This window comes from Vanellus vanellus, assembly GCF_965231255.1.
Source record: "Vanellus vanellus genome assembly, chromosome: 14".
In the NCBI taxonomy this organism is placed as follows: domain Eukaryota; kingdom Metazoa; phylum Chordata; class Aves; order Charadriiformes; family Charadriidae; genus Vanellus; species Vanellus vanellus.
The window spans coordinates 16,088,032-16,112,809 of NC_138919.1; the positions used below are offsets into that span (position 1 = coordinate 16,088,032).

The 24,778-nt window shown below is 43.0% G+C and overlaps 1 protein-coding gene across 1 annotated transcript in view; it reads right to left on the reverse strand.

Annotated features, from left to right (window-relative positions):
- SDK1 (sidekick cell adhesion molecule 1) overlaps positions 1-24,778 on the reverse strand; it is a gene marked incomplete at its 3' end in the record, with an annotated part of 423,737 nt that overhangs the window by 121,185 nt on the left and 277,774 nt on the right. The window contains exons 9-15 of the mRNA XM_082490690.1: positions 21,366-21,560; positions 20,036-20,152; positions 19,618-19,785; positions 17,436-17,538; positions 16,239-16,415; positions 7,438-7,574; positions 290-437 (exon numbers count right to left, since the gene is read on the reverse strand). Of these exons, the coding sequence (XP_082346816.1) occupies positions 290-437; positions 7,438-7,574; positions 16,239-16,415; positions 17,436-17,538; positions 19,618-19,785; positions 20,036-20,152; positions 21,366-21,560 (1,045 nt within the window). The remainder of the gene's footprint in view (positions 1-289; positions 438-7,437; positions 7,575-16,238; positions 16,416-17,435; positions 17,539-19,617; positions 19,786-20,035; positions 20,153-21,365; positions 21,561-24,778) is intronic.

Sequence of the window (24,778 nt, forward strand, 5' to 3'; positions counted from 1 at the left end):
AGAGGAAAAAAATATTTCCAAAACTCTGCTCAACTGACACTCTGGAAATATGAGGGCACCTCTCCCATCGCGGGCTGATTTCCTGCATCGCCTAATTGCCATTATCACCAATTACTGACAGCTGCAGAGCACTCTCCAGAGGCCCGGATAACGCAAAGTGCTCTGTTCCCCAATTATCGGGCAAAAGATAACTTTATTTTATTCATTCGCAAACAAGCAGCAGTTTTTTTCCTCCCGATAAGTCTAGGCGATTGTACCTTTAGTACACGGGTATTTATTTCTACTGTACCTGCTGGTCTCAGAGCTGTACTGGCCCTTTCCCACCTGGTTGACCGCACACACCCTGAACTGGTATGTTCGGGCCGGAGTTAGTCCGCTCACAGTGACACCGGTTGTCTTCGGGTCAAGATTGGACAGGTGAACCTTCCAGGGAGAATCTGTTGGAATAATTTACATGTGAAAAAAGACGGAAGTGCTTGTTAAAAGCCCTGCAGAAGTGAGAAAACGCCTCTGACTGCTCTGAGCTCTTTGCGCTTGTTTTCCTCAGAGGAACTTTGGGAAGAAGTTTCTTTTGAGCAGAAGAAACCTTCCTGTCAGCCCACACGGTTATGCAGATTGCACATTTGTCTACTGGAAAGTGATGCTGCACATGTCACGGCATAATAAATAAAAACTATATTCATTAACATTTTAATAAAAGAGGAAACAAGCATGATAAAGACAGATGGGCTGTGTATTTCACAACCCATCTGTTTGGCAGGCCATTACACCACCACACCCCTGAGCGGCTCCGGTGGAAGGACCGTAATGAAATTCAGAGGCGGTTTGGAATATCTTCCTGCCCAGCTTGCGAGCAGGTGTAGAAGCGTGACTCCCTCTGCCAAATCAGCCCTTTGCTGCAAGACCTGAGAAAGCTTCTGCTGCGGATTCTACACGTCTGCAAATTTGTTCTCGAGACAGTACACGGCATTCGGTCTAATCATCCCCTAGGAAGAGTCCCCGGTATAAACAGCCCCGGCAGCGCTATAAACCCCTCCTTGTCAGTTCCCACACTTGACATACCGAGCTCCTCTGGTGCCCAAATTACATTTTCAAGTTTTCAAAGAGGTCAGAAATGAAACGTGTTGAAAATTAAGTATCCTGACTTCTTTTCTTCATAGCCTGGCGTCACATATTCTCCCCGAAGTCATGACTGAGATAGTCAGGGAGAGGTGACATTTGGTCTGTGTTGCAACAGTACAGCAATGGAATCAGCCAATTTAAAGATTTGTTCAGTTTTTAAATAATACCAGCTGTTTCCATGCTCCCTGCTCAAAATCCCTAACACTTCTGGAAATTGCGGAGGAGCTAGCTGTAGATTTTGGCAACGTATCTGTGCATGTTGCTCATCAGAAGCGCACTGAAGCTCCTGGCAGGTCACCTAGACGTCTGCCCGAAAATGAAGATGAGATGTCCCAAACGTGGAAGGCTGCTAAACTTCACACCGAGATGGAAACCAGTAATTTCGTGCTTCTCTGGCAGATTCCTTAGCAAGTTTAAGTCCTCTGGGGCACGATGCCAGTTGGGCTATAAACACGGCATCTTCAAATGACTCAAAATATATTTGTTCCAGTAACGACTTTCCGAGAAGAAAGTCTTTTTTAACAGGAAAACTGACGCAGCAGAATACTGGGAATGCTGGAGAGGGACATTTGCACAGCTGTCGAGTTCCATCCATGCCAGTTATTGATGATTTATCAACAGTCACTTTGGCTGCACGATCCTGATGGCAATTCATCTTAGCTGAACGTTGAGCTTCTTTTAGAAAGACCTTAGAGGAAGCACACCTCTGCTACTAGAAAAGCATCGGGTGGGAAGTTTTTGCACCCTAGTGCCTTCTGAATTTTATCAAGCTTCTCTTGAGACTTCACAAAGAACCGTTCACCTTGTTACAGCCGGAGCGCGCGGTAACAAATCAAGGTAAGTCGACGTTAAGGTATGGCTGACTTAGTACATTGCCTGAAGCAGCTTCCGGAGGAAAATGGAAGAGCAGACACCAACAAGAGAGTGAAATACCCTTGTATGAGCTTCTTGGGTAGTGGTGCATTTCCTAGAGCATTTCATTTGGTTACTGCTAGTGTAAACACCACCTGAGAGTGCTTAACCCAAGCAGCTCAATGTAGTGAGCAGTTTGATTCAACAACAGGGCCTATTAATCTCTTCAGCACCTTGGGGCTTCGCTCTGTTTATATGCTGCATCTGTAGAATACTTTATTTATTCTTTTTCCTCTCCTGGTGGAAGATAAAAGATCTGGCAGGAAGAGAGATTAAACTGAAAACTAATATAAACGAAGCCTATTCGTCTCCTGGGCACTCTGCTTCGTAAAGGAAAGTGGTTTGGGGAGGATTTGCTCGCTCACGGAGCAGTGGATACAGTCAGTGTGCAGAGTATCTTTAAAATTTAAATGTCAAGTCTTTTTTTTGACAATCAATAAACCAAACATTTCGAAAGGCTCTTCTCCCTCCTTAAATACACACCAAAACCCAGAACTGTACAGAAGCTTGTTTTACCGTAGAGAAGAGCAATTCCGACATCGGAAACGTGCCATAAAATTTGCAACACCGGCTCTCTTCTCCTCCGGGGATGACTGTCACCCGCCCGTCCCAGGAAACCTGGAGAAGCTCCATGGTGACAAAAGACTTGCCAGGTCAAACTATTAAATAAGCCTCTGTTGGACTGAACAGACCGCGCTAATCCTTCATTTAACTTAAGCTGCCCAGAATGTACTCTGGGCTTTGCCTGCTCTTCCCCTGTAATTGCCACGGTCTGGAAAAACTTCCACATTTAGCTGTCTTAAGGATATTGGGTATTCGGAATTAACTCCGATTGTCTCTCCAAGTGAATGTACTGGAAACGAAGAATCTCACAGGCTACTCTCCAGTTTACAATGGGCTTTTGGGGGTTTTAGAAATGACTTTTGATCTGTCAAGATTATTTGGAAGCAATTCTGATATGTTCAGTTACACTGGTTACCCACCAAGAGGCATTTCTTCTGTATTTCCCTATCTACCTCACAATTCATGCCTTAAATGTAAATTCCTCAAAAATCATTTCTAATTTGATATCACAGATTAGATCTACTGCAGAAAGCTGGTTTTTGCAGGCTTGGAGTACATTTCCATCTCCTTCCATCTCCAGGGGGGTTTGCATAGCTGGTAGCATTGGAATTTGCCGTACTGCTGGAGCTTACTGAATTCATCTTTCAAATCTTTGTGACAATATGACATTGCAAAAAGTCTGAATAAAAATTAAATGGTTCATCTGTTGTTTGGTAGGACTTCAACAAGGTCTACCAATGTCCTGAGGAAAAAGTGTCTTTTAAAACTATCATATATAGATCTGAGCCACAGTTGTAACCAATAACACAGTTTCACTTTGATTTTTGTGAAGCTTTATCAACGTGTTCAATTTTTATCATTTGAATATCCCTACCAAACTCAGTATGACAATTCATAGGCTTTAAGTTAAGCATGTATAGATGCTTTTCACGGGAGCCTTCATTATCTCCTCATTGGCACAACATGATAAAGCTGAGTTATATCATTACATCACACGGCACAGATATCCCAGAATACAATAAAACAAAAATGGGCTTTTATCTTAATTGTAGTCAGCTGAATTCTTTAAGTATTAATTTATTTCTTCAGATAAAAGACTATTCAGAACAATTTTTGATTAATCTCTGAAATCTAAACCTCTTTGGAATAAAATAAGCATATCCCCTCCTAACTCCATGAAGATGCTTCACTGGAGTTCCTAGGTATATCGCAACAGCGCCTAAGCAGGTCATGAAACATCCAAAAATTATATTAGTGCAAACGACAGCAACGCATGGTACTATTTATTTGAAAACCCTATTTCAAATGAAGGTTCACATTCCTGGCTCTGTGTGGGCAGGAATACTTAATGACTGTGTTTCCCTGGAACTGTGTTTTTCAAATTAGATTATAAATTTGCCCCCAAATGTTTAAGGCCATATGTCTCAAGTCACCCACAGACATGGTCTACCGTGAATACTTGTAATTTGAGAATTATTGCGTTGTGCCAAACACATTCATTTTAAAAATTAGGTGACTCGGTGACTGGAGTCGTTCATATTTCCAGCGATTTATGTGCACAATCTGCCACTGTTTTTTCCTCTAATTAAAATAAGATTTTTATATCTCTTTACTGAATTGATATTAATGAAAAGGAGGTCTAATCCATGCCAGGTGGAGTGACACGCCTCTCTCTAATGCAGCTAGTAATTAGTCCCCTGAAATCTACACTCGTTATTTTGAACGCTCTTCAGCTATTTCTCTGAAACAGATACTGTTATTATGTATTCATGTATGGTACGTGCTTCAAAACGTACAATGGATCCTAAAACTATTAGGAAATTGCTCAAAGCAAAACAGCTAAAAAAATGACCAAAACTAGGCTGTGCTTTGGCACCTGTAACTGCCAAGCAAAGCCTACGTACTCAAACTCCACGGAACCAAGAACACAGTCTCGTGTGCAGTTTGCCAACCGGAAAATAAATCACAATTCTGATGTCGCTCCCTAACCTTTACACGTAGGAAAGCAAACGGGGACGAGGATGTTAAGCATAGTGCACTGCTGCTGACAGCAGAAGAGCTACGGGCGCCGGCAGATGAGCTGAGGGAGGGCGTACGCTGACTCCTCGGCAGTTGCTCTTTCTGCGGCACAAACGGGACCGACAGAAAACCTGAAAGGGAATTTTCTTCGAAAAGCAAAAGAGAGATTCTGCACAGTCATATCAGACAAAACTATACCCACACAGGATCAAATGTCAGCTTCATTCACGAACGGCACTTGGGATGGGGGGGAACAAAGGAGAGATGGTGTTTTCCAAAGGAGTAGGAGGTTTGTAGAAACTAAATATTAACCACACGCTACTAAGATCAAAATAACTCTAAAAAACAAACGCCTCGAGAAAATAAAAAAAAAAAAAACAAAACAAGACAGTGACAATATGCAGACATTGAAGTCAGCTTTCCAAGCCCAATTCACTGTCGCCGTTGTTCCACCATTCTGTTGAATCCATAAAGCTGAGCCATAATATATGAACTGAGAGAGAACAGCAATAGTGGACTATTCAAGGGCTTAGGTTCCTCTCTGGCCTACTCCTATGAGCAACCACTTAGACACTGTACATAAAAGCAAAGCAAATAAAGATAAAGATGAAAACTGGAAGAACAGCACGATCTAGAATATTTCTGGGAGTTAAGATGCTCAATCCACTACAGTCCCGGTCTGTGTTTGGTTTTTGCAGCTGCAAGCTTGCTGAAGTACATATACCGATGATTTGTGATAATGAGACTCTCTCAGTGGTAGATTGCAGTGCCATCAGCCAAAATTTTTGGATCTATCACGGAGGGAGCGAGGGTTCGCGGGATCCTGTGGAGTTCTGAGGGGCTGCCTGCATGAGTTCTGGCGAACCATTGTTGATTTTTGCTGAGCCTCCTACAAATTTCTGTGAACGAATTATAGCATTTTCAAAATGATGGCACATTTACCCCACTCCTATACGAGAACGACTGCAAAGCCACCTTGCTGGAAAGGCACTTGAAGACTTTCAGACTTCTCCTGGCGCCGAGTGAGCTGCCTTCTCTTGCGGTGACTCTTCCCAACCAACGCAGCCCCGCGCAGGACCCCGAGCCTCCCTTCTGCCGGCTCTGTGCTGCCTCTGGGCATATACAGCTCCGGTACCTTTGCATCGTGTTCCCAGACTGGGAGAGTTTATTAGCTTGTCTTTGTCAAAGCCGCTGGGAAACATGAAACACACGGGTAACGTCCTTGGGTGAAAGGACCGGGAAGGAAAAGCAAGGCGGCGGTTACTGGCCTGAGGTCGATAGGAGGGGAAGGAGAGAAGAGTGACAAGAAAAAAGAAGGTGGTGATAAAAAGGTAGAGAGGGGGTGTGAGTGCCAAACACTGCATTTTCTGAGTCATTTGTTACAAAAAGATCAGGAGCCTTTGCTCAAAAAGAATTGTTTTGAGGACGGCAGTCCTGGGCACGACTTGGGATTTTTTTGCTAGCATTAGAAAACCGCGCTTTGCTTAACAGATGTCAAGACCATCAGTTCTGGGAACTCCACATCCAAAAGACTATGCGCTCCAGCCTGCAAAGCAAAAGGGTTGTATGTGATCTGAAGCTCAAGTTCCATCTCAAGCTCTCTGTGTGGCAAAACAAAATGCTACTCTCCAGACAATCAGAAATCAAGACTGTTTCGCATTCAGTTATGCAGTGGCTAATTTCCACATGTCAGAAAAAGTGATGCTCTTAATTTTTTCATCAAGATTCAATTGTTAGGCTTGAATTTCCAGCTCCTAGGGTGATAGAGATTAGAAAGTATTGCCAAGGTGACCGATTTCCATATAACCTCATCTTTCCATCAACTCCTAAACAGGCATTAGCAGTGTCCCTGAATAACCTTGCAAACCGAGCCGCAAAGGACCAGAGGCGCAGCACGACAAAGCTGTGAGAAGTGGCAATTCACAATGACCAGGTTTGTAACCCAGGAAGCTAGACATTCAGGTAGCTTACAGTTAAGCAACCTCAATCACCTACCTAAAAGCAGGATGTGAAATGATAACCTGGGGAAAGCGGAGAAAGTATTTGAACCCTTCTACATAGAAGGTAGTAGCTCCTATTGATATCCAGGTTTGTTCCTCCGACACACCACTGGTTCCTTGCATTATCCTACTGCCTGCGTTTTGCAGGCAAAACTGGGGCTCTAAATGCATCGGGACATCTGATGATAGGACGAGGGGGAATGGCTTCAAACTGGAAGAGGGGAGATTTAGATTAGATATCAGGAAGAAACGTTTCCCTGTGTGGGCAGTGAGCCCCTGGCGCAGGGTGCCCCGAGGAGCTGTGGCTGCCCCATCCCTGGAGGTGTTCAAGGCCCGGTTGGACAGGACTGGGAGCAACCTGGGCTGGGGGGAGGTGTCCCTGCCCAGGGCAGGGGGTGGAACTGGGTGATCTTCAAGGTCCCTTCCAACCCAAACCATTCTATGATTCTACGATCTATGAACAGAGACTAAAAGACAACAATGGGAAGAAGTAAAATATGACTATTATTATTTTACAGATGTTGAATAGAAACACTGATGAACGACCTTCTTGTGCCTCGAGCCTCGCTGGCAACCCCAGAGGTGGAACTAAGGCTTTCCTGTACAACAGTTCCACCATCTCAGGCCTCTTTTTGTTGTTTAACTCTTTCAACGCGCAAAGAGTTGAATGCAAAAGGCAGGGCTTCCCCTTCGTGCACGCTGTCTCTCATTTAGCAAACAACAGTAACATTTTGTCAGCAGCTCTGGTTAAAGGTGGGTCTGAAAGAAGGCTGAATAATTAAGAAGAACACGAGGTCTAAACATATTTGACTTTACTCACTGTTCTCAGAGAGCTCGACCATGTAGTAGAGAACAGGGCTGTTTCCATCAAAGGGCCGCACCCAGGAGAGCATCACGCTGCGGCTGTATGAGGAATTTAGAGTGGCCAGAAGATTCTGAGGGGAATGAGGCAGCTCGCTGGTAAGGAAAAGAGAAAGGGAGAAAAAACAGCACAGAAAAATCAATCTACATTTCATTCAGCTACAGTCTTACAGGCGGTTAAAGGCACACGACATCAGACCCGTATGATGATAGATATAAAACTACCAGCAGCTATTGTACAATTAAATAAATGAAAGGCATCTCTGAATTCTTCACAATTTTATCTTATTTGGAAAAAAAAATAATTATGCTGAAAGTCCCAAGGTTGATGCTTAGAACGGCTAATGGAAATGTTGCTAAATGTGGGAAAAAGCCAATTTTCATCCTGTTTTTGATTGAGACAAGTTGGTCAATAAATTTCCTGTCTCACTTTTTCCCCCTCCTTATCATGATGTCCTAGCAATGTGACAGCAGTAATAGGTATAAACAGTAAAACACATGGGAGATATGATTTAACATGGAATTTTTCATACTCAAGGAAGCAGAAGACATTGACACTATCCATATAGAGCTACTAATCAAAATTACCATATGTATTCTTAGGCTACAGAACAGCTTGATTTACTCGCGGATTCAGGCTTATCCTGCCATGGGTAGAATCTTTCCTTCCTATAATAAGGATTTTTTGGAAGCGCCCAACCAGAAAATGTAGTGAAAACGCCTGCAGAAACCCCATGGAAATACAAAATGAAACATTAAAAAAACCCAAAAATAAAACAGCAGCTCAATTAAAACGTGTAATTTCTCCACATAAAGGCAATTTGTGGAAAAGCATTTCATTTGTACTCATTGGCCGGAAGTCGGAGGCTGCACGGTGCGGCGAGAGAACTAAATTCTGCTACATCCCTTAAATGCCGATCTGCGTTAAGAGCCCTTCAGCCACTATATCCGAGCCTGGTTTCTGCCTCTGGTCATCCTGGTTCCCGAGGAGGACAAGGATCTCGGAGTGAAGGGAAAGCAAGGAGGACCAGTTTCACCCCCTGAATCCCCTGCTCCACCCTGGGAAAGCGGAGGGTAACCCCCGCTCAGCACGCACCGCCGCTAACCCGCTCCGGCCAGAGCAGAAAGCCACAAGGGTACTTCACACACTTAATTTAAAAGCGTAGTAATTTCTGGTTGTAATGTATCACGCTACTGAAGGCTTACAGTTATTTAAAAACCGCAGCTCCTTTGCCACTCGCACAAGTAAATACAGCCTCTGGCTTTAAGCCACAACAATAAATACCTCCTGGATGTGGGTTTCTACTGGAAGATTGAGGAGCATATGGAGAGCCAGACAATAGTTTTATTATTTTTCTGTTAAATATGTGTATGCTTTTGTTTAGGTGTTTCTGATGGCTACACCCTGTGGAGTCAGCCAGGAAAAAAAAGTGAGCCAACACAAGTGGAAGCCACTCACCCGCGGCCCTCTCTCCCCGCTAGAAGGGTTGGTGCTTCCTAGGGCCGAACCTGAGACTCCGCGCCTCATCTCGTCTCCTTTGACTTTAAACTCCTAACCCGCGTGGCCACCCCGGGCTCCTTCTGTAGTAAACCTGGAATGACACCTCCGGGTGCGATTCAGATCTCAAGTTCATCAAATCACTGGCTCAAGAGGCCCTGACCATGGGCAGCGTAGGCCAACTACGTCCTCACCGAGGTCTGGGCACGCAGCACCAGGCTCCAGCCTGCGCAGGCACGGGGGGCTGGAGAGGGTCCCTGGGGGCTGGGAGGACACCGGGCGCAGGGAAGAGCGCGTGTGGGCCCAACGGAGGCAGATTTTGAACAGAGCACCGCAAAATTTTGGATAAACAAGTTTAGGGAAGAGGGCGACCCGGAAACAAAGTAGGAGGGCAGCCGGCCTACAGGAGAAAATGGCAGAATAAGTGATTTGAAACGTGTCGGGTGGGGGTTTAAGATACGGCCATTTACCCAGGGACGGCAGGAGCGTGCTACTTAATTTTGAATGAAACACGAAATTACAGTAAACATTAAACCTCCACTACAATTTATCATTATGTCCTAAGCAAGCTGGTTGGAAAAGTGTTTTCGTGATTAAGCCGGCAAAGGAAATTACTGAAGGGAAGAGAGTGAAACCTCTTGTTGTGACACGGCTCACAGAAGTCCCTGTCCCCACTTCGTTGTCACCGGGACCGGTGGGGAAGGGCTCAGAGACGGGCTGTGGCTCCAGCTTCTCCCAGAAGACGATGCTCACACAGGGATGGCGGAGGGGGAGCAAACACCCCCACGAAACTCCTCTTCTGGGAACTAAATGAAAGCTCTCGGAATATGTTAAGGATATTTTCAGGGTGTGCGTTTACTGGTTAATCTTGTTTCCCCGTACATGTAGAAGGGCTGAATTAACAACTCATTTGAGGACATGACTAAGAAAGACTTTACAGCTCAGTGTCTTTTTCTTCAGGTTCAAGTCTCAGAAGACTTTTGGAGGAGAGGGGACATTTCCTTTGTCATGTTTTTTAAAGCACAAACCGAGTTTAAACGTGTTTGTTTTTTTTTTTTCCTTAGGATTTGGGTTTAGCTGATTATTCTCTTAGATTGACACAAAATGGGAATCCTTTGGCGGCGTGAAGGAAACGGGCACTTTCTGTTGAGCCAGAGGTGGAGCGGCACGAGCCGCAGCAGCCACGCAGCGCGCCTACCTCCACTAAGAGCGTATCCTTTAGCCATATGTGTCCACACCGAACAGCAACAGATGGTGCTTACAGATTTAAATCCCTCAAGGCAGACGTAACAAGTGCCTAAAAAACACACCTGGACAGAAATAAATATTTAAAACTACAAAGACGTTTCTGCACAGGAGCGTGCTTCTCTCTTTGTAGTATACAAAAGCAGAGATTAATAAATAGTAATTCCTACTTTAGCAAGCACTTACACTTTGTCTCCTTCTCATTTGCTACCACATACTGTGTAGAAGGGATGATAAATGAGACCTGTACCACCGCCATGAATATTCACGTTCCCAAAAGAGATCATGGCTTCTTTTTTCTTCTTTTTTTCCTTTAAGAGAATTACTTTTCCTTGCTGCTAACATCCAGGAAATCATTGCAGGGAATGGTAATTTCAACCCTTCTTCAGGATGAGAAGGACCTCAGACTAGAACTGCTCAACTTCCGATACACCAAGAAAGTGGATGAGGTTTGGGACAATAACACGCAGGGCACAGAACAGCCCTCGATCGGACACTGCAAGTTTACTTCCAGCATTATTATCTTTCTTTTGTTCACTGAAGCCCCAAACAGGAAATATCTGAAGGTTTTTCAATATAGGATATCTTAAGACCTCGCTCCTCTAACGCTGAAGAGTTGCATGGAGGCAAGTTTTCCATAACTTATTTGTATGATATCAAAATACGTATACAAACACTTTTACATCTGCAATTGATAGATAAGCCCAGGGTTAATGGCATAGCCACCAAGGTGACCTGAGGGAACTCTGACGAAGCAATTAAAATAGCGGATTTGCAAGAAAAGAACACGAAGTCATTGTGACAATCTAGGAGTGAAATATTAGCTAGCTGCAGATGATACACGTTCAGAACAGAAACCCTAATGTTTTGAGTCAGCTCATCGCTGCCAGAGGGCAGCCGAAAACTTCACTCAGCAAACACATAGAGTGTTTTATAAAATTAGCTAAAAGCAGACTATTTGCTGAGGGAAATAAACCAGACATGGTTTGGAGAGATTTCTGAGAAAAATGGTCCAACAGCAGGTAATTAGAGAGACTGTGACTGAAGAGGGGATTACTAAAAAGGCAAGGGAGATTAAACAAGTTTTCTTGACAGTTTATAAAAAGCCCCGCTCCTCTTTCATAAATGACTTCCTAAATCAGGTCCACCGTACAAGTTTCGCTCAGGAGCAGGTGGTTCATCTGCTGGACCCGATAACGTGGTAAGAAGTTGAGGCAGAAAGCCGAACAAAGCACTCAGCCCTGATGGCTTTGCTTAGAAAAGTTCATAATGTTTTAAATTAAGAAATGTGTCATCTGTTGCTCAGGACTTTCCAGTTTCTCTTGCAAAAGAGCCCTCTCCAATTTCTAAACACAGGCAAGGTTCTCAGAAGGCATCCGATAGTTTTGAGGCTTTTATTCTCTTACAGGCCTATAACGAGATGGATTTTTGAAATTAAAGGGTTGCCGAGTCTCGGAGCGCGCAGATTTATTTCCCATTTATTTCCCATTTCATTTGTGGTGGTCACCACAAGCTCAAATCTACAGATGATTTGGGAAAGGCTTTAGAATTTAATGTTCTCTTCTTGCTATAAACACCCACATTTCTGATATACCTTCAATGATGAACAGACACAACCGTATTTCCGAGTGTACTACCGGGTGGTATTTCTCTTTTGAGTATCAAGTGCACTTAGACTAAGCAGTGAACTTCTTGGATGACATCTCAATAGAGAGCTTGGAAAAACAAATAGAAGCTCTTTCAAGTGAGGAAGGAATAATATATTTTCAAGTTTGACATCCTTCCTGTTTTCACTCCCTGCAGAACGGAAAAGAGATGGGCTATGGGAACAGAGGGATGTGAGAGCCATATGAAGATAAGTTTGCAATGAGACATCATTTTGATTTGTTGCTTTGTATTGGTCTTATTGATTCCATCTTTAGCAATCGAGCTATTTTTATATAGGATGTACGGAGCAGAAATTGGAAGAAGTAGCAATTAGAAATACTCTAGTAAAAAGGGTATCAAAATTCACGTATAAATGATCGACAAAGGCAATACTGTGCATTGTTGGCAACCCACTGGGTTGTATTATAAGTGGTTAGCTCCCCTTTCCTGCATTTGAAGAAGACAGAACAATAATAGTTCTCTCGCTGGTGAAAGAGAACTGAAAGAAGATGAACTTGCTGCCAGGAATAAATTGTCTATTTTTGTATTACATTGTCCTCCCCATATTTTTGCATAGAGAAAGAGCCTAAAAGATTTTACTATATGTTGTGACATAACAGAGACTTGCACAGGGCTTTGATTTTCCAACAATGCAGCATTACCATACGTTTCAGTCACATTCATACAACAAAGAGATTTTTTAGTATGGACTGCAGACAGGCTGATATTGAGCAGCAGGTATCATCAGGCATAGATAGCGGTAATTCTGCATATTTTATATACGCTGAGAATCCTCAGGATGCTTTGAGCTGGAATCAGCACAGTTTCCCGTCAGGTGAGTGATACACTGCGATAACTCAGCTTATGCAGCTTTAGGAACGAGCGGTTTTTCCTCGCTAAGTATTTCATTCTGTATGGTATTTACAGGACTATAAAAGTAAGCTAAATGAAGCTGGAATGTTTCATAACCTACAATTATTTTCAGGATCAAATCCTATGACTTGGAGGAATGCAAGAGAAGCACAAGCTCCTCATCAAAAGACCTGCAAATGTTTCTGTATTTGCAGTCAAGGAGCTCTGCTAGGAAAAAAAAAAAAGTAAGTAAAAAATTAAAATCTATTTCTTGCAGAAGAGAAACATCACTCGCAAATGTTTTACCTCGTGCAAATCAAATCAAGTGATGTACATGAAGAATAAACACATTTAGAGGGAAGACAAATGAATGAATAGAGTATCTTGACTAGCAATTAGTTTCTGCGCCCAAGTACCATCAGTGCAAAATTGATGAGCAAGGTAACCTTTGGCTGCACTTTAGCAAGTTCTTCATTAGTTTTCTGGCTTTCCTTTTCAACTATTCTATTTCTTCATAGACACGCTGAGAAAAATGATCCGTCCTGCTTGCACCACCAATGTACACCACGCTGCGCTATCAGCGAATGTTCTTTTAGCAAGAAACAGTACCTTTTGCCCCAAGCCTGTCTTCCAAAAAGGGAAGACAAAGGAGGAAAAAGTTTTCTTTCCTTCTTTTCACAGATTAGAAAATCAGACCACTCAGAGATTAAATAACTGAAGGTCACCCTGAAGGTTAATGGTTTTGAATTGAATCAGTCTGAATAGAAATCAGTAACAAACTTATTTGTGCTTTTGGAAATTTCTCTTGACGTGCCTAGAGGTAGAGGAGGGACGTGCCGGTTCCTGGGGGAAACAAGGTGGTGAGACAATTGGAGTTGTCAGATAAAGCTGGGTAGGCTACGATATTATCCGCTGGTAGACTGCTCCGGTCTATAATTGGTTGAGAGGCCTCCTCTGAACATTTGTCTGACATTAGTGCTACTCAAGGCACTGAAGTGTAAGTGCTCATCGATGGGAATGTGCATGCCCTGTTTGTTAATGTTCCGCACAGGAGAATTATCTGGGAGAACAGGGAACGTTATAGATCTGTCATTCCTATACGAGCTAGAATTGAATTTAAGCTTCACTTCAGACATTTCCTTTCCCCACATTTTCTTCTTCATTTCGCTTCTGTTGTATCATGTATCTCCGTTTCTCCCAGATTTGTGCTGCTGAGCCAAACGATAATGATGAAAGCTGCAGAAGAATGCAATGTTTTTTGGCATTATTGCACTACCTGCAGCACTACTTTGAAATAAAATGTCACAATTCGAGGTATGACCGAGTGACTCATCAGTTACTGAAGTCCTCTAAAACAGTGGGTCCGATACGTTTCTTTAATTCCTCCGGGAAAAACAGGTTATAGACCGTCAGCAACAGAACATCGGAGGAAGCGGAGAGGATGAAGAGCCAGTGCCAGTGCGTGGAGGGCCAGCCAGCTCCAACACAACTGGAACCAGCTGGGGTGCAAGAAAGGCAGCCTCAGCAGCGCACACGACGTGCCTCTCCCAGCTAACTTCCAGCCCGAGTTTTATGGAGCGTAAAACTGTTCCCCACTGGTCAACAGGGAACTGCAAGTAAATACATCTGCTGTGCTGTAACTGGGTTGCATAGGCATCTTTTGCTATTTAGGATGAAGAAATGGCCAGGCTGCTGAAGTGCTTAGCTCATATTTACAGCTCTGTTTCCAAGTCCAGGTTTTAACATTCTTTTCAGTCCTTACTCCATAATTTTCCGCCCTCCATTCAAAAACCGCCTCAGAGAAAAGCAAGTAGGGTTATATAGTAGCAATATATTTTGAATTGTCTTCTGCTCTTGGATTCAAACCAGCAGTAAAATGCACTCCGGGAGGAGAGCTGAGGAGTGCTTAATTAGAGAAAGAATGTATGACCGCTCTCTGAAAATGGGCATCTGATGTAGCCTTGGCACTGTCAGAATAAGGCTGTATCAAACAGCCCTCTGCATAGCAACCCTCGGAGGTGAACTCATTACACTGCCAACAGCAGAAGTTGCCATCTTCTCAGAGACATCAGGCATGACCAGCAGAAACAGACGCAATTTTAGTTAAATTAAAGCATGTGGCACTACTCAAATAAATAAAAAAAAAAAAGCCTACATAAAACATTACCTTCTTATTCATTTGATCTGCTCCACACATGTACCAAAACCACAGTTGTTGCTTTTCGTGATAAAAATAAAATGAAAGTGCACTTCACCCCAGTGGAGTGACAGAAATAGAAAATACGGAACCCCGTAATGACATTTTTATAATCCTTTTTCAGAACTGAACTGCACTTTAACCAATTTCTTGGTTTTATTTTTAAAGATCCTTAGGAATAAAGAAAGGCATACATAAAAATAGTTTTCCCCTAAAAAACTGTGTATAAAGAGAATGCAAGAGTAAGCAATACCTGTCCAGGGACCAGCTATTCTGATATATGTATAACAGAGAAAAAATACTAAAAGGAGGAAAACATTTTCCTATAACCTTGGCATGACAGCGCAGCACCTGGGCTTTATGGAAAAGCCCTACAGCATGGAATAACAGAAGGATCCAGGTTGGAAGGGACCTGAGGAGGTCTCTGGTCCAAACTCCTGCTCAAAGCAGGGTCAGCCATGAGATCAGACCAGTTTACCCAGTCTTGGGTCTTGAAAAATGGAGACAGCATTCCAGATGTAGAGGAATACATGTCAAATAAAAGGGGGTAATCATGTCTGTCAATCTACTATGCCCATGTTAACACGGCCCAGGACGCTGTTAACCTTTTTTGTTGCCAGGGCACGCAGCTGGCTCGCGGTCAGCTGCTGTCTACCAAGATCCCCAGGTTGTTCCCAGCAGAACTGCTACCAGCCAGTCAGTGCCCAGACTAATACTGCAAAAGGTTATTCCTCCCCAGATGCAGATGTTGCATTTGTCCGTGTTGAATTTCACAAGATTCCTGTTGGCCCATTTCTCAGCCTATCTTAAGTCTCCCTGAATGGTGGCCCTGCCCTCGAGCATATCTCAACTGTCCCTCACCCGTTGTGTGCCACCTACAAAGTTGATGAGCGTGCACTCCAACACCTCCTTCAGATCACCGATAGCAATGCTGAGCAGGACATGCCCAATAAGATTCCCCTGCAGCAGCCCCCTTGTTACTGGCTTCAGGTGGACTGTAACCTCTTAATCCTCATCCCTTGAGCTCAATCATCCAACCAGATGGACACGTACACATGGCGATTCAGAGAGATGCAGTTGCTTGGAAGTAACTTCCAAGGCTCCAGTTACTTGGAAGTCCAAGCAGTGTGGCAGCATGCAAAAGGGAGGACATTTCAAGGCAATTTCATTAGGAACGAGCCAGGCTTAATTTCCCCTAAAAAAACCCCACACCAAAACTCAAACTTACAGACTCCCCAGATCTCCCAGAATGAGATGCTAGAAAACATGCCCGAGGGTACCTGAAACCACGCATAGTCTATAATTAAGATGGAACACTCACATCACTTCTAGTCGAGCCATTCTGGAGTCGTTTCCTCCAAAAGAAATGACCTCACAGGTGTAGTCTCCAATGTCACCTGACCATGTCTGGCTGATGAGGAGGGTCCCATCTTTCTCTACTGTGATCCTGGAACTGCTGGATGGATTTATTACAACGCTGTCCTTCTTCCAAACATACCTGAGTATTACAATGCTTCAGTTAGTAATTACTGACAAGAACTTCAAAACAGATTTATCTGAGCTGTGCTGTAAGAGATCAGTTTCTGTATTCACACAGTAAAAATTACGGCCCCCTACAGCCACTTTCAGGAACAGTGCTTTTTACAAATTCTAAAGTCCACCTTTGTCAGCATTTTAAGCTAGGACATCATACTCTGCAGTGAACAGCTGAGGTGTTGGCCCACCTCTGCTATGACTGTAAAAACCTTAGACTGCCACAATCAGGAACATCTTAAACTGCTGCGACAAGGTTTACTAGAGCTCATCCATTAAAACACAGACATACCAACATGTCAGAGATGCGTACAGCCCATGGTCGTACAAGTAAGTATCTCTCCATGAAATTTTTACACCTGGATTTCTCTTTCCGAAGTTCTTTGTGCAGTTCACCCTTCTAGCACACTCCAAGCTGTTCCTCGCATTTTCTTTCATTCGTGTTGCTTTCAGACTACATAAATTTTCACGGTAAATTTGTTATGAAATGGTGAGCTTCCTCTAAATGCTCTAGTGCAAATTTTAATAGTTCAGACAAATTCTGTTTTCCTTGACACAGCTAAAGCAGAATATAGCCCCTAGTTATTGAGTTGTTTCCAAGAACGTGGGCATCTCTTGTGTTGCATTCAAGCACCCCAACGTAAACACTTCTGAAATCCTATTCCTTCTCTTCGGCTTTTACTCTCATTAAGTATCAGCTTCTGACAAGTTGGTTTTATTGATAGTGTATTAACCTTGACAGTAAAATCATGGAAGGCTGTACTGAAGCCATGAAGTGGAACATAGCTCATTGTAAATAATACATAAGGCTGAAACGGAAGATGGGATTTATATGATTAATGATACAGTGTACAACCTTATAATGCAGTAATCAGGGGTCTGGTGTTGAAATCTGGGGTCCTGAAACTTTTCACCTACTGCTATTCAAATAGCTTATAAAATTAAGCTCGGATAAACCACACAAACAAGAACTGACACCACCAACCTGATTGAAATTCTGGGATCATGAGTCGCTTCGCATCGCAGAGTGGCTGTGGTTCCTTTGATCACAGTGCTGTCCTCAGGAGGGTGAACAATGAACGTGCGATCTGAAAGGAACACAAGCCATAGTTCAGGTGAAATTACAGCATTTTGACCGGGGCGTTGACTCAGAGAGCGGGCGACCGAACGTTTGTCGTTCAAAGCAATCAGGCCATTCCTCTCCAAGCCTTTGCTGTGAAGGTTCCCCTCCCTCTAATGTCATGGTGTCAAGAAGAGGTGGTGCGCTGCGGGGTGCAGAGAGGCAAATGCAGCGGAGGGTGTGAGCCCGAGTTGGCAGGGCTCTGAGCTGGAAGAGCGCTAAAGCTGTACTAACTCTCGCTTGGCTTGTGGTAAGCATCTACGGCAACTCCCTAAAGTCGTAAGGCAGCAAGTATGTTTGCAATGCGTTATGAATGAATCCAAACATATATTTAGTCAGGAAACAAGTCACACTGTCTGGAGCAGGGAAAACAAAAACAACACCAAAGAAAATCAGAGCAAAGAAGAATACACTAGAAAAATATCCAGAAAGAAGAAAACTTAAATGGCACCCTACAACCTCATCAAATCCAGGAAGGAGGTTAAGGGAGGAGGAGGTTCTGGTAGTCTGAATTTTCTGTATAAGAAAGATATGCTGTTTACTGAAATGTTTCAAAACATCTTTATTCAAGCACCTCCTGGAGACCCAGAACACAATAATTGCTGTAACTACAGCAACCAGATCTGGTGTGAAAGATCTCTATTATGCTTAACACACAGTAGCAGCAGCAGATAGCATCAGCTGAAGCAGGTAGACAACAAGGATGAGTGCAGAAGATATGTGGATAATGTTAATCAGTCCCAAATCCCTACAGAGATAATCAGCCTCTGCGGAGATATCTCATACATGCACAAGAAGGAATCATCAGCAAAATCAAAAGCCAACTCTAATCGCATGGAATTTTTAGCATTGTTCCTGATGTACCTATGGATGCCTTCTAGCTTTATAATGGCGCTGTTGCTACACAAATATTAGGTTATATTCCCTTTTCTTTTCCCCCTTGAATGCAGTACAATGAACGGGAACTATCTTTAATACATGTAAGAACCACGCCTTTGAGAATTAATAGGAAGGATCGCCTTGACTTGATCCATACACCTGGATACCAATCCAGTTTACAACATGCCGATACGCATACCGACTCCACATTGTCAGGAAGACATAAACAAGATGGGGACATGACACAAGTACATTAAATTTGCTACCAGTATTGTTTTCAGGCATTCCCGAGTTCAAAAGGAAAAATGCTGGTGATTGAACTTGCACAGTTTGGGGATTAACAAGTGTCAAATATGCACCGCGCACCAGCGGCATAATCAGTACTTTCAGGTAGAGGAGAGGAGAGAGGGCCGCAACACTTCTGCATTTATCGTCATCGTCTTCCTTGGCTTTAATTATTTTTAGTCCCAGCTCAGGGGTCATTATTTCCTACCTTTAGTAGCAAAAACCACGTCACACTTAAATTTAACTCAGTTAGGAGTAACACAGGCGAACCTGTTGGATCAGACTCTCTTCCCCAACAGAGAAACTAAAAAAATAGAGATCAAGGACAAACGGGGAAGGACAAAATAATTTCACGGGTTGCCCTGCACTGTGCCAATCTGTAGCATGAGAGACTAGCTGAAGTCTGCTCTGCTTTGGTTTGGCTTCCAACAGTGCCCAGGGCCACAAAGAAATACAAAGGTAGGAGGAAAATCACGTCCATCGTAACTGCGGGCACGGCCTCGGGAAGCGCGCGGGCTGGTCTGTACTGCCTGCAGGCTGCTGGAGGCAGGAACCGACCGCCAATCGCCAAATCGACAACCAGAGGTCTGGTTTGCAATGCCAGATTCGCCAAGGCAAAACCCGAGTAAAACTGTAATCGTGATTGCAGCTCTATTTAAATACACTTCCTTTCACAAAAGAGAAAAGTTTACGCGCATAATTTTACAAACAAAAAGGGTATTTGTGAGAGGTTTCCTAAAATAGATACATTATTCCTATTAAATCATACAAGTATCTCTATTAACTAGGAAAGCATAATTACTTCTGAAAACTTCCTGAGCATGCAACAAAAACTGATTAATACTTGATTAAAGTTAGACTTTAAACAAAGCGTTATCCTTACTCCACACTGTCAGCATCACAAAAGCATTCAGGGCTCCTTCAGAGTTGACTGCACAGCAAGTGTAATTGCCGGCATCCTGAAGGAAAACGGGTGTTATCTGGAGCCCTCCAGATTCGAGGAGAATGAACCGAGGAATCTGAACGGAGCCACTGGCTAGGATCTGGTTTCCTGAAACACAGAAGGGAAAACCAGCACGATTAGCGTCACGTAGACTGCACGGATTAAGCACTGCAACTCTGGTTCTTCCGAAAGGCTATCACAGCCTGTCCCGGCCACTGGCTCACCACAGCCCCGCGACAAACCCTCTGCTCGCGGAACCACAGAAGTGGAGAAATACGCATTAAATGGATGGACAGAATCTCAGTAATAGGAATGGACAAGAAAACAGCTTTTCCACGGCAACTTAATAACGGGCTACCTTTCTTCCATGAGATGGCAGGTTTTGGAGCCCCTGAAACTTCACAGGTCAGCACTGCGGTCATCCCCTCTGTAACGGTGGTGTCCTCTGGAGGCTGTATGAATGCTGGTTTAATGTCTAGAATCAAAAGATTTTAAAAATTCAATGCATCAGCTATCAGAAAGATCCTTTACCTATTATCACGGACTGCTTTACATCCACTTTTATAGAGCTGATCATGGAGAAGGACACGACCATAATACATGAAAACCTTTCAGCAGTGACTGTAACCTTTCATTATTCATCTCCTAGGAATTCTCTAATTCAGTCTATTACCTACATGGAAAATAAAAATCTATCACTGCTTGTACACGTACAAGTAAGATGGCTTACAGAAAAAGGAAGATAAAGCTCAAAATGAGTGTTTGGGGGGAAGTTGAGAAATCTAGATAAACAAAACTATTTTCTTTCGTCTTCATAACAGAGTTCTTTAAGATGAAAAGCAACTTGAGAAAGACATTAACTTTGAAACTTAAATGTCAGCCAAAAGAATTTAGAACCCGAGTCTCATCCAAGACATTCTCCAAGTTTCTTTCTCTTATTTTCCCCGAGTTGCATTTTATTATGTTTTTTTTCTGCAGTTTCCTAGAGATAGCTCGAACTGGGGCTGACCTACTTTCTGAGGCCAGTAGGAATTCTGGTCAGTATGTGTAAACTGATCTTGAGCTAAAAATTAGCTTTCTGAAGAAGAGTTATACTATTACAGAAATGCCTGTTAATAATTGCTTTTAAGAGACCGCACTAGGATTTGTAATTCTTCCGTAGAGAAGAGTGTACTTCATTAACAAAACCATTTAATCAGACTTTTTGGCCAAAAAAGAGACATTTAACTTGAACTTTCCTTCCTTCCCTTACTAAATGTAGCCGTGCACAAAAGGCAGATAAAATGGTACCATGCACAATCATGAAGCGGTAGCTCAAATTCAGAACAGAATTACATTAGGGTAGAACTAAATTATTTAAGTATAAAGGAAAGATAAAATTATTTCACAATTAACTTTTCTTTTTTTTCCTCTTCACTAAGTTCTCCTTTTGTAGCGTGACATAGGAGAGTTCATCTCAAGCCCCTTATGTCACGGAAAGTTTTTCTACAGGCTTCAGCTGATTGTGCCCAGGCTACAGAGGGCATTTCGGGGTCCCTTACAGCTAGGGCAGCTACACCTGACGGAAAACAGGGTTCGGCGAGTTGAACTGAGCAAGCAGAGCGCGGTGGAGAAATCTGACGGGCGTAGGGTCGCCTACAGAAATGAGAAGACAACTCATGGCTCTCGTATCCCCACTCCTTACTCACTCGTCACATCCAGGTAGGTGTAGGTCTGTATCTCCCCGGCTTTGTTACTAGCAAAGCACTGGAAGATTCCAGCGTCCTGAGGGCGCAGCGCGCGGATCCGCAGCCCACCGCTCAGCAGTACTTTGTAGCGGGGGTTTTCCAGTTTGCTGAGGGGAACAGAGTCCTTATACCAGACCAGGGTGGGAATGGGAACACCTATAAAAAAAAAAAAACAACCAAATAATTTCACTATTAGTCTTTGCAAAACATGTTTTAGGTGTTCAAAATACCCAGCACCGTTATGGTCATATCCCTGGTTTCCTCTCCTTCTACACCAATTATATATATTTTTACAAGCTGCTTTTGATAAATGGAGGCTGCATCTTACATTATCAATGGTAATAATACACTGCAGAACACATGGGAATAAAACCAACAAACAGCGAAAGGGGGAATGTTGAGAAAACATGTTATCAAATTACTTTCTTCGCCCAATCATATTTCATGCTACTACAAAATAAGATTTACAGCAATTTCATGTTGAAAGCCAGAATCACGCTACTAAAAGAGCAGCAGTGTGGCAATGCAGCAAGTCTATAAGACTGTTCCATCCCAAATAAGACTCTTCTGTGCTACTGTAGCTGTCAAAATAAAAAGCAAATGGCAAATTACACATAAAAAAATGAAGTGCTTACATGGCTGCATTCGAGACCTAATTTGGCAGCTTAGTTTGAGCTGATGTACAAACAACATGTTGCCAACAATAGGATAGTTTTAAATTATTATTATTATTATTACTATTCATTCTCAAGCTTCACCTGTTATTTGAAAAATGCAGACATTAGGAGAAACAAAAATGCTACCCTAGATGTAACTTACAGTCCCGTTTATTCCTGTTTTCTTTCATGCGCGTGTTCTGCAAACCCTGACACAGTTATTTCACGCGTATTTTTGCTGCAGTCATATCCCAGTCAGCTGGGATGAAGTGCCTGTAAATTCAGTATACACAAAGAGTGGAGGATTCTCTTTTCTTTGAGAGATGTCCGCGACCTAGAACAGTCACACGCAGATGTTCCCGTCCCACTCCTCATATCAGACAACGTTCTATCTTTACACCCCCGAAATCCCTAACCGACCCAAGGCTGAGGGCCCCAGGCAAGCATCTGGAGTGAAGCAGATATTTTTATTATGCGGTTGGATAATCACAGGATCACAAGGTGATCAAGGTGATTTTGAGTTATCTCAGCCCCAAACATGGCGTTTTCATAATCAGTAGTTATTTTTGAACACGTACCACTTAAAACCTCAGAGCTTCACATTCCCTTGTAATAAGGTAAGGAACTACGGACCTCAAATCACGGGTGAGTGAAATTTGCCCAAAGAGAGCAAAGCAGGGTGTCACGGAAGCATTAAGGGGCGTCACTGATGAACTGAGCATCCGCAGACAATGGATTTCATCGCAGTGTTGGCAATGACTTAAGGTTCTCAGAGCGAAAGCGCTACGGGAAGATCTACATTATCATCATTACGGTTTTAAAAATCCTGAAGTTAAACACTATTGTATTATACTTCCATTCATATCTTCTCTCAGTATACTTATTCTCTTGATACAGACAAAAGCTATATTAACTCCTGGAAAGAGTGTACAAACAATGTACGGAAGGATTGAAAAACAACATCCAATCGCTGCTGTTACTTTTATAAACGTGTATCATTTACTACAATCACCTCTGATGCATTTGTTCCGCTGATAAAATAAAATGTACTCGTAATCTAGAAGGTAATCATCTCAGGAAGAAATCCACTATGTAGAGTGCATTGTCTGACAGAGAATAGACGTAGCGTAGTCGTTTGCAATAGGCATAATTTAAATTTCATACAACAGCCCCTATACAGAATTAGCGTAAATTTCAATGTTCGGAATTCTCGGTGAGAGTGTTATTCATCTCTTGAAAATCCTCCTGGGCAAATACAAATTATCACTGAGTAATGAAGAAACAGATGATGCAAAATGGAATAGTCCTCCTGACGCTGAGAAGCCTGGAAATGATTTCAAGTTTAAATAATAGCAACTCCATTTTCCCACACATTAGACTTGATAGGCACCCAGGAAATAATGAAATCCTGCATTCAGTACACTCAAACCTTTAACACCGGTGTCATTCCGTAAATCCCATTCTACTAACAGTATTAGCAAACCTTCTAATCCTCTAATCACTGAGAGATACACCTTCCTATCAGCAACTCAGCTGACAAACTGAATATTACCATCTCTATTTTTCTACTTTTCGGTTACGGATATCTTCCTCTACTCAAAGTTATGAGTCTGAATAATAGGATCTTATCTAAGCACTCCGATGCCTGTCAGCAGCATTCATTTGGGCTTTAGTGATCTTCCCAGAGAGATTTGTCTTCCAAGCCGTACACATTTTCTTTTATCATTTGGTTACCTCTTCGGCTATAAAAACGGTTAAAACCAGCTTCCTTCCTTCTCCCTCCCTCCTACCCCACAGCCTTTCCTCTCCCCACACCCCCCAAAGGAATTGTGCTCCTTTCGCTCTCTAAACGCTTCTGGTGAAAAAATTATGAACGGAGGAAAACACTCTAAGGACCGTTTGGACTGTGCCTTTCCCAGCAGTATCAGTCCTGCCTTTATGTCTGAGAGATTACAGAGCGGCCTAAAAGACTAGTAGTGATAAATAAAATCAGCTTATTTCTCAGCAGGTATGCAGCGCCGTTCATTTTTCACAGGCAAATGACTCCAGTGCCATGGAGGAGAAGGGAAGGAGGAAACGGAGACTCTGGTTCGGGCTTTGGCACTTTCTCTGCACCCTTGGCCGGATAGTTTATGCAACCCGAGGCTCAGTTTCCCCATCTACGAAACAGATGCTTGACTCTTTGCCAAATTTAACTTACTTAAGAACCTGGATAAAAGCCTCAAAGTATTCACTGTGTCATTTTTGTGATTTATTTTTTATAGCCGTCTCTAGGTCCCAGTGGGCTACTGGGGAATCCCCAAAGCATCTTTCCATCTACTTGTCTAAACAGGTAGAACTAAAGTCCAATTAACCGCACTCCCTAGGCACCACCACCGCTGCCTGCAGCTCTAAACTTTCTATAAGCAAATAAGACAAAGCATTTAAAGGAAACCCATTGAAAATGCAGGCAGCATCAGCAACTGCCGAAAGATATACAGCAGAGCACGGTTACTGCGCAGTCTGATACACCGAAACTCCATTACAGGGCAGCATAAAGCTAGGCTGGGCAAGCTGCAATTTTATTTACAGTTAATCTCTGCTTACACTGGGAAATTAATCTGTCTCTCACACATTCAAAGTGCACCAAGAGTTGGCAAATGGGCTTTGTGCACAGAACTTGACGGGGCTGGGGGAAACACAATCTGTCTTCCTATTTGTAGCAAAGGTACAGGGCAG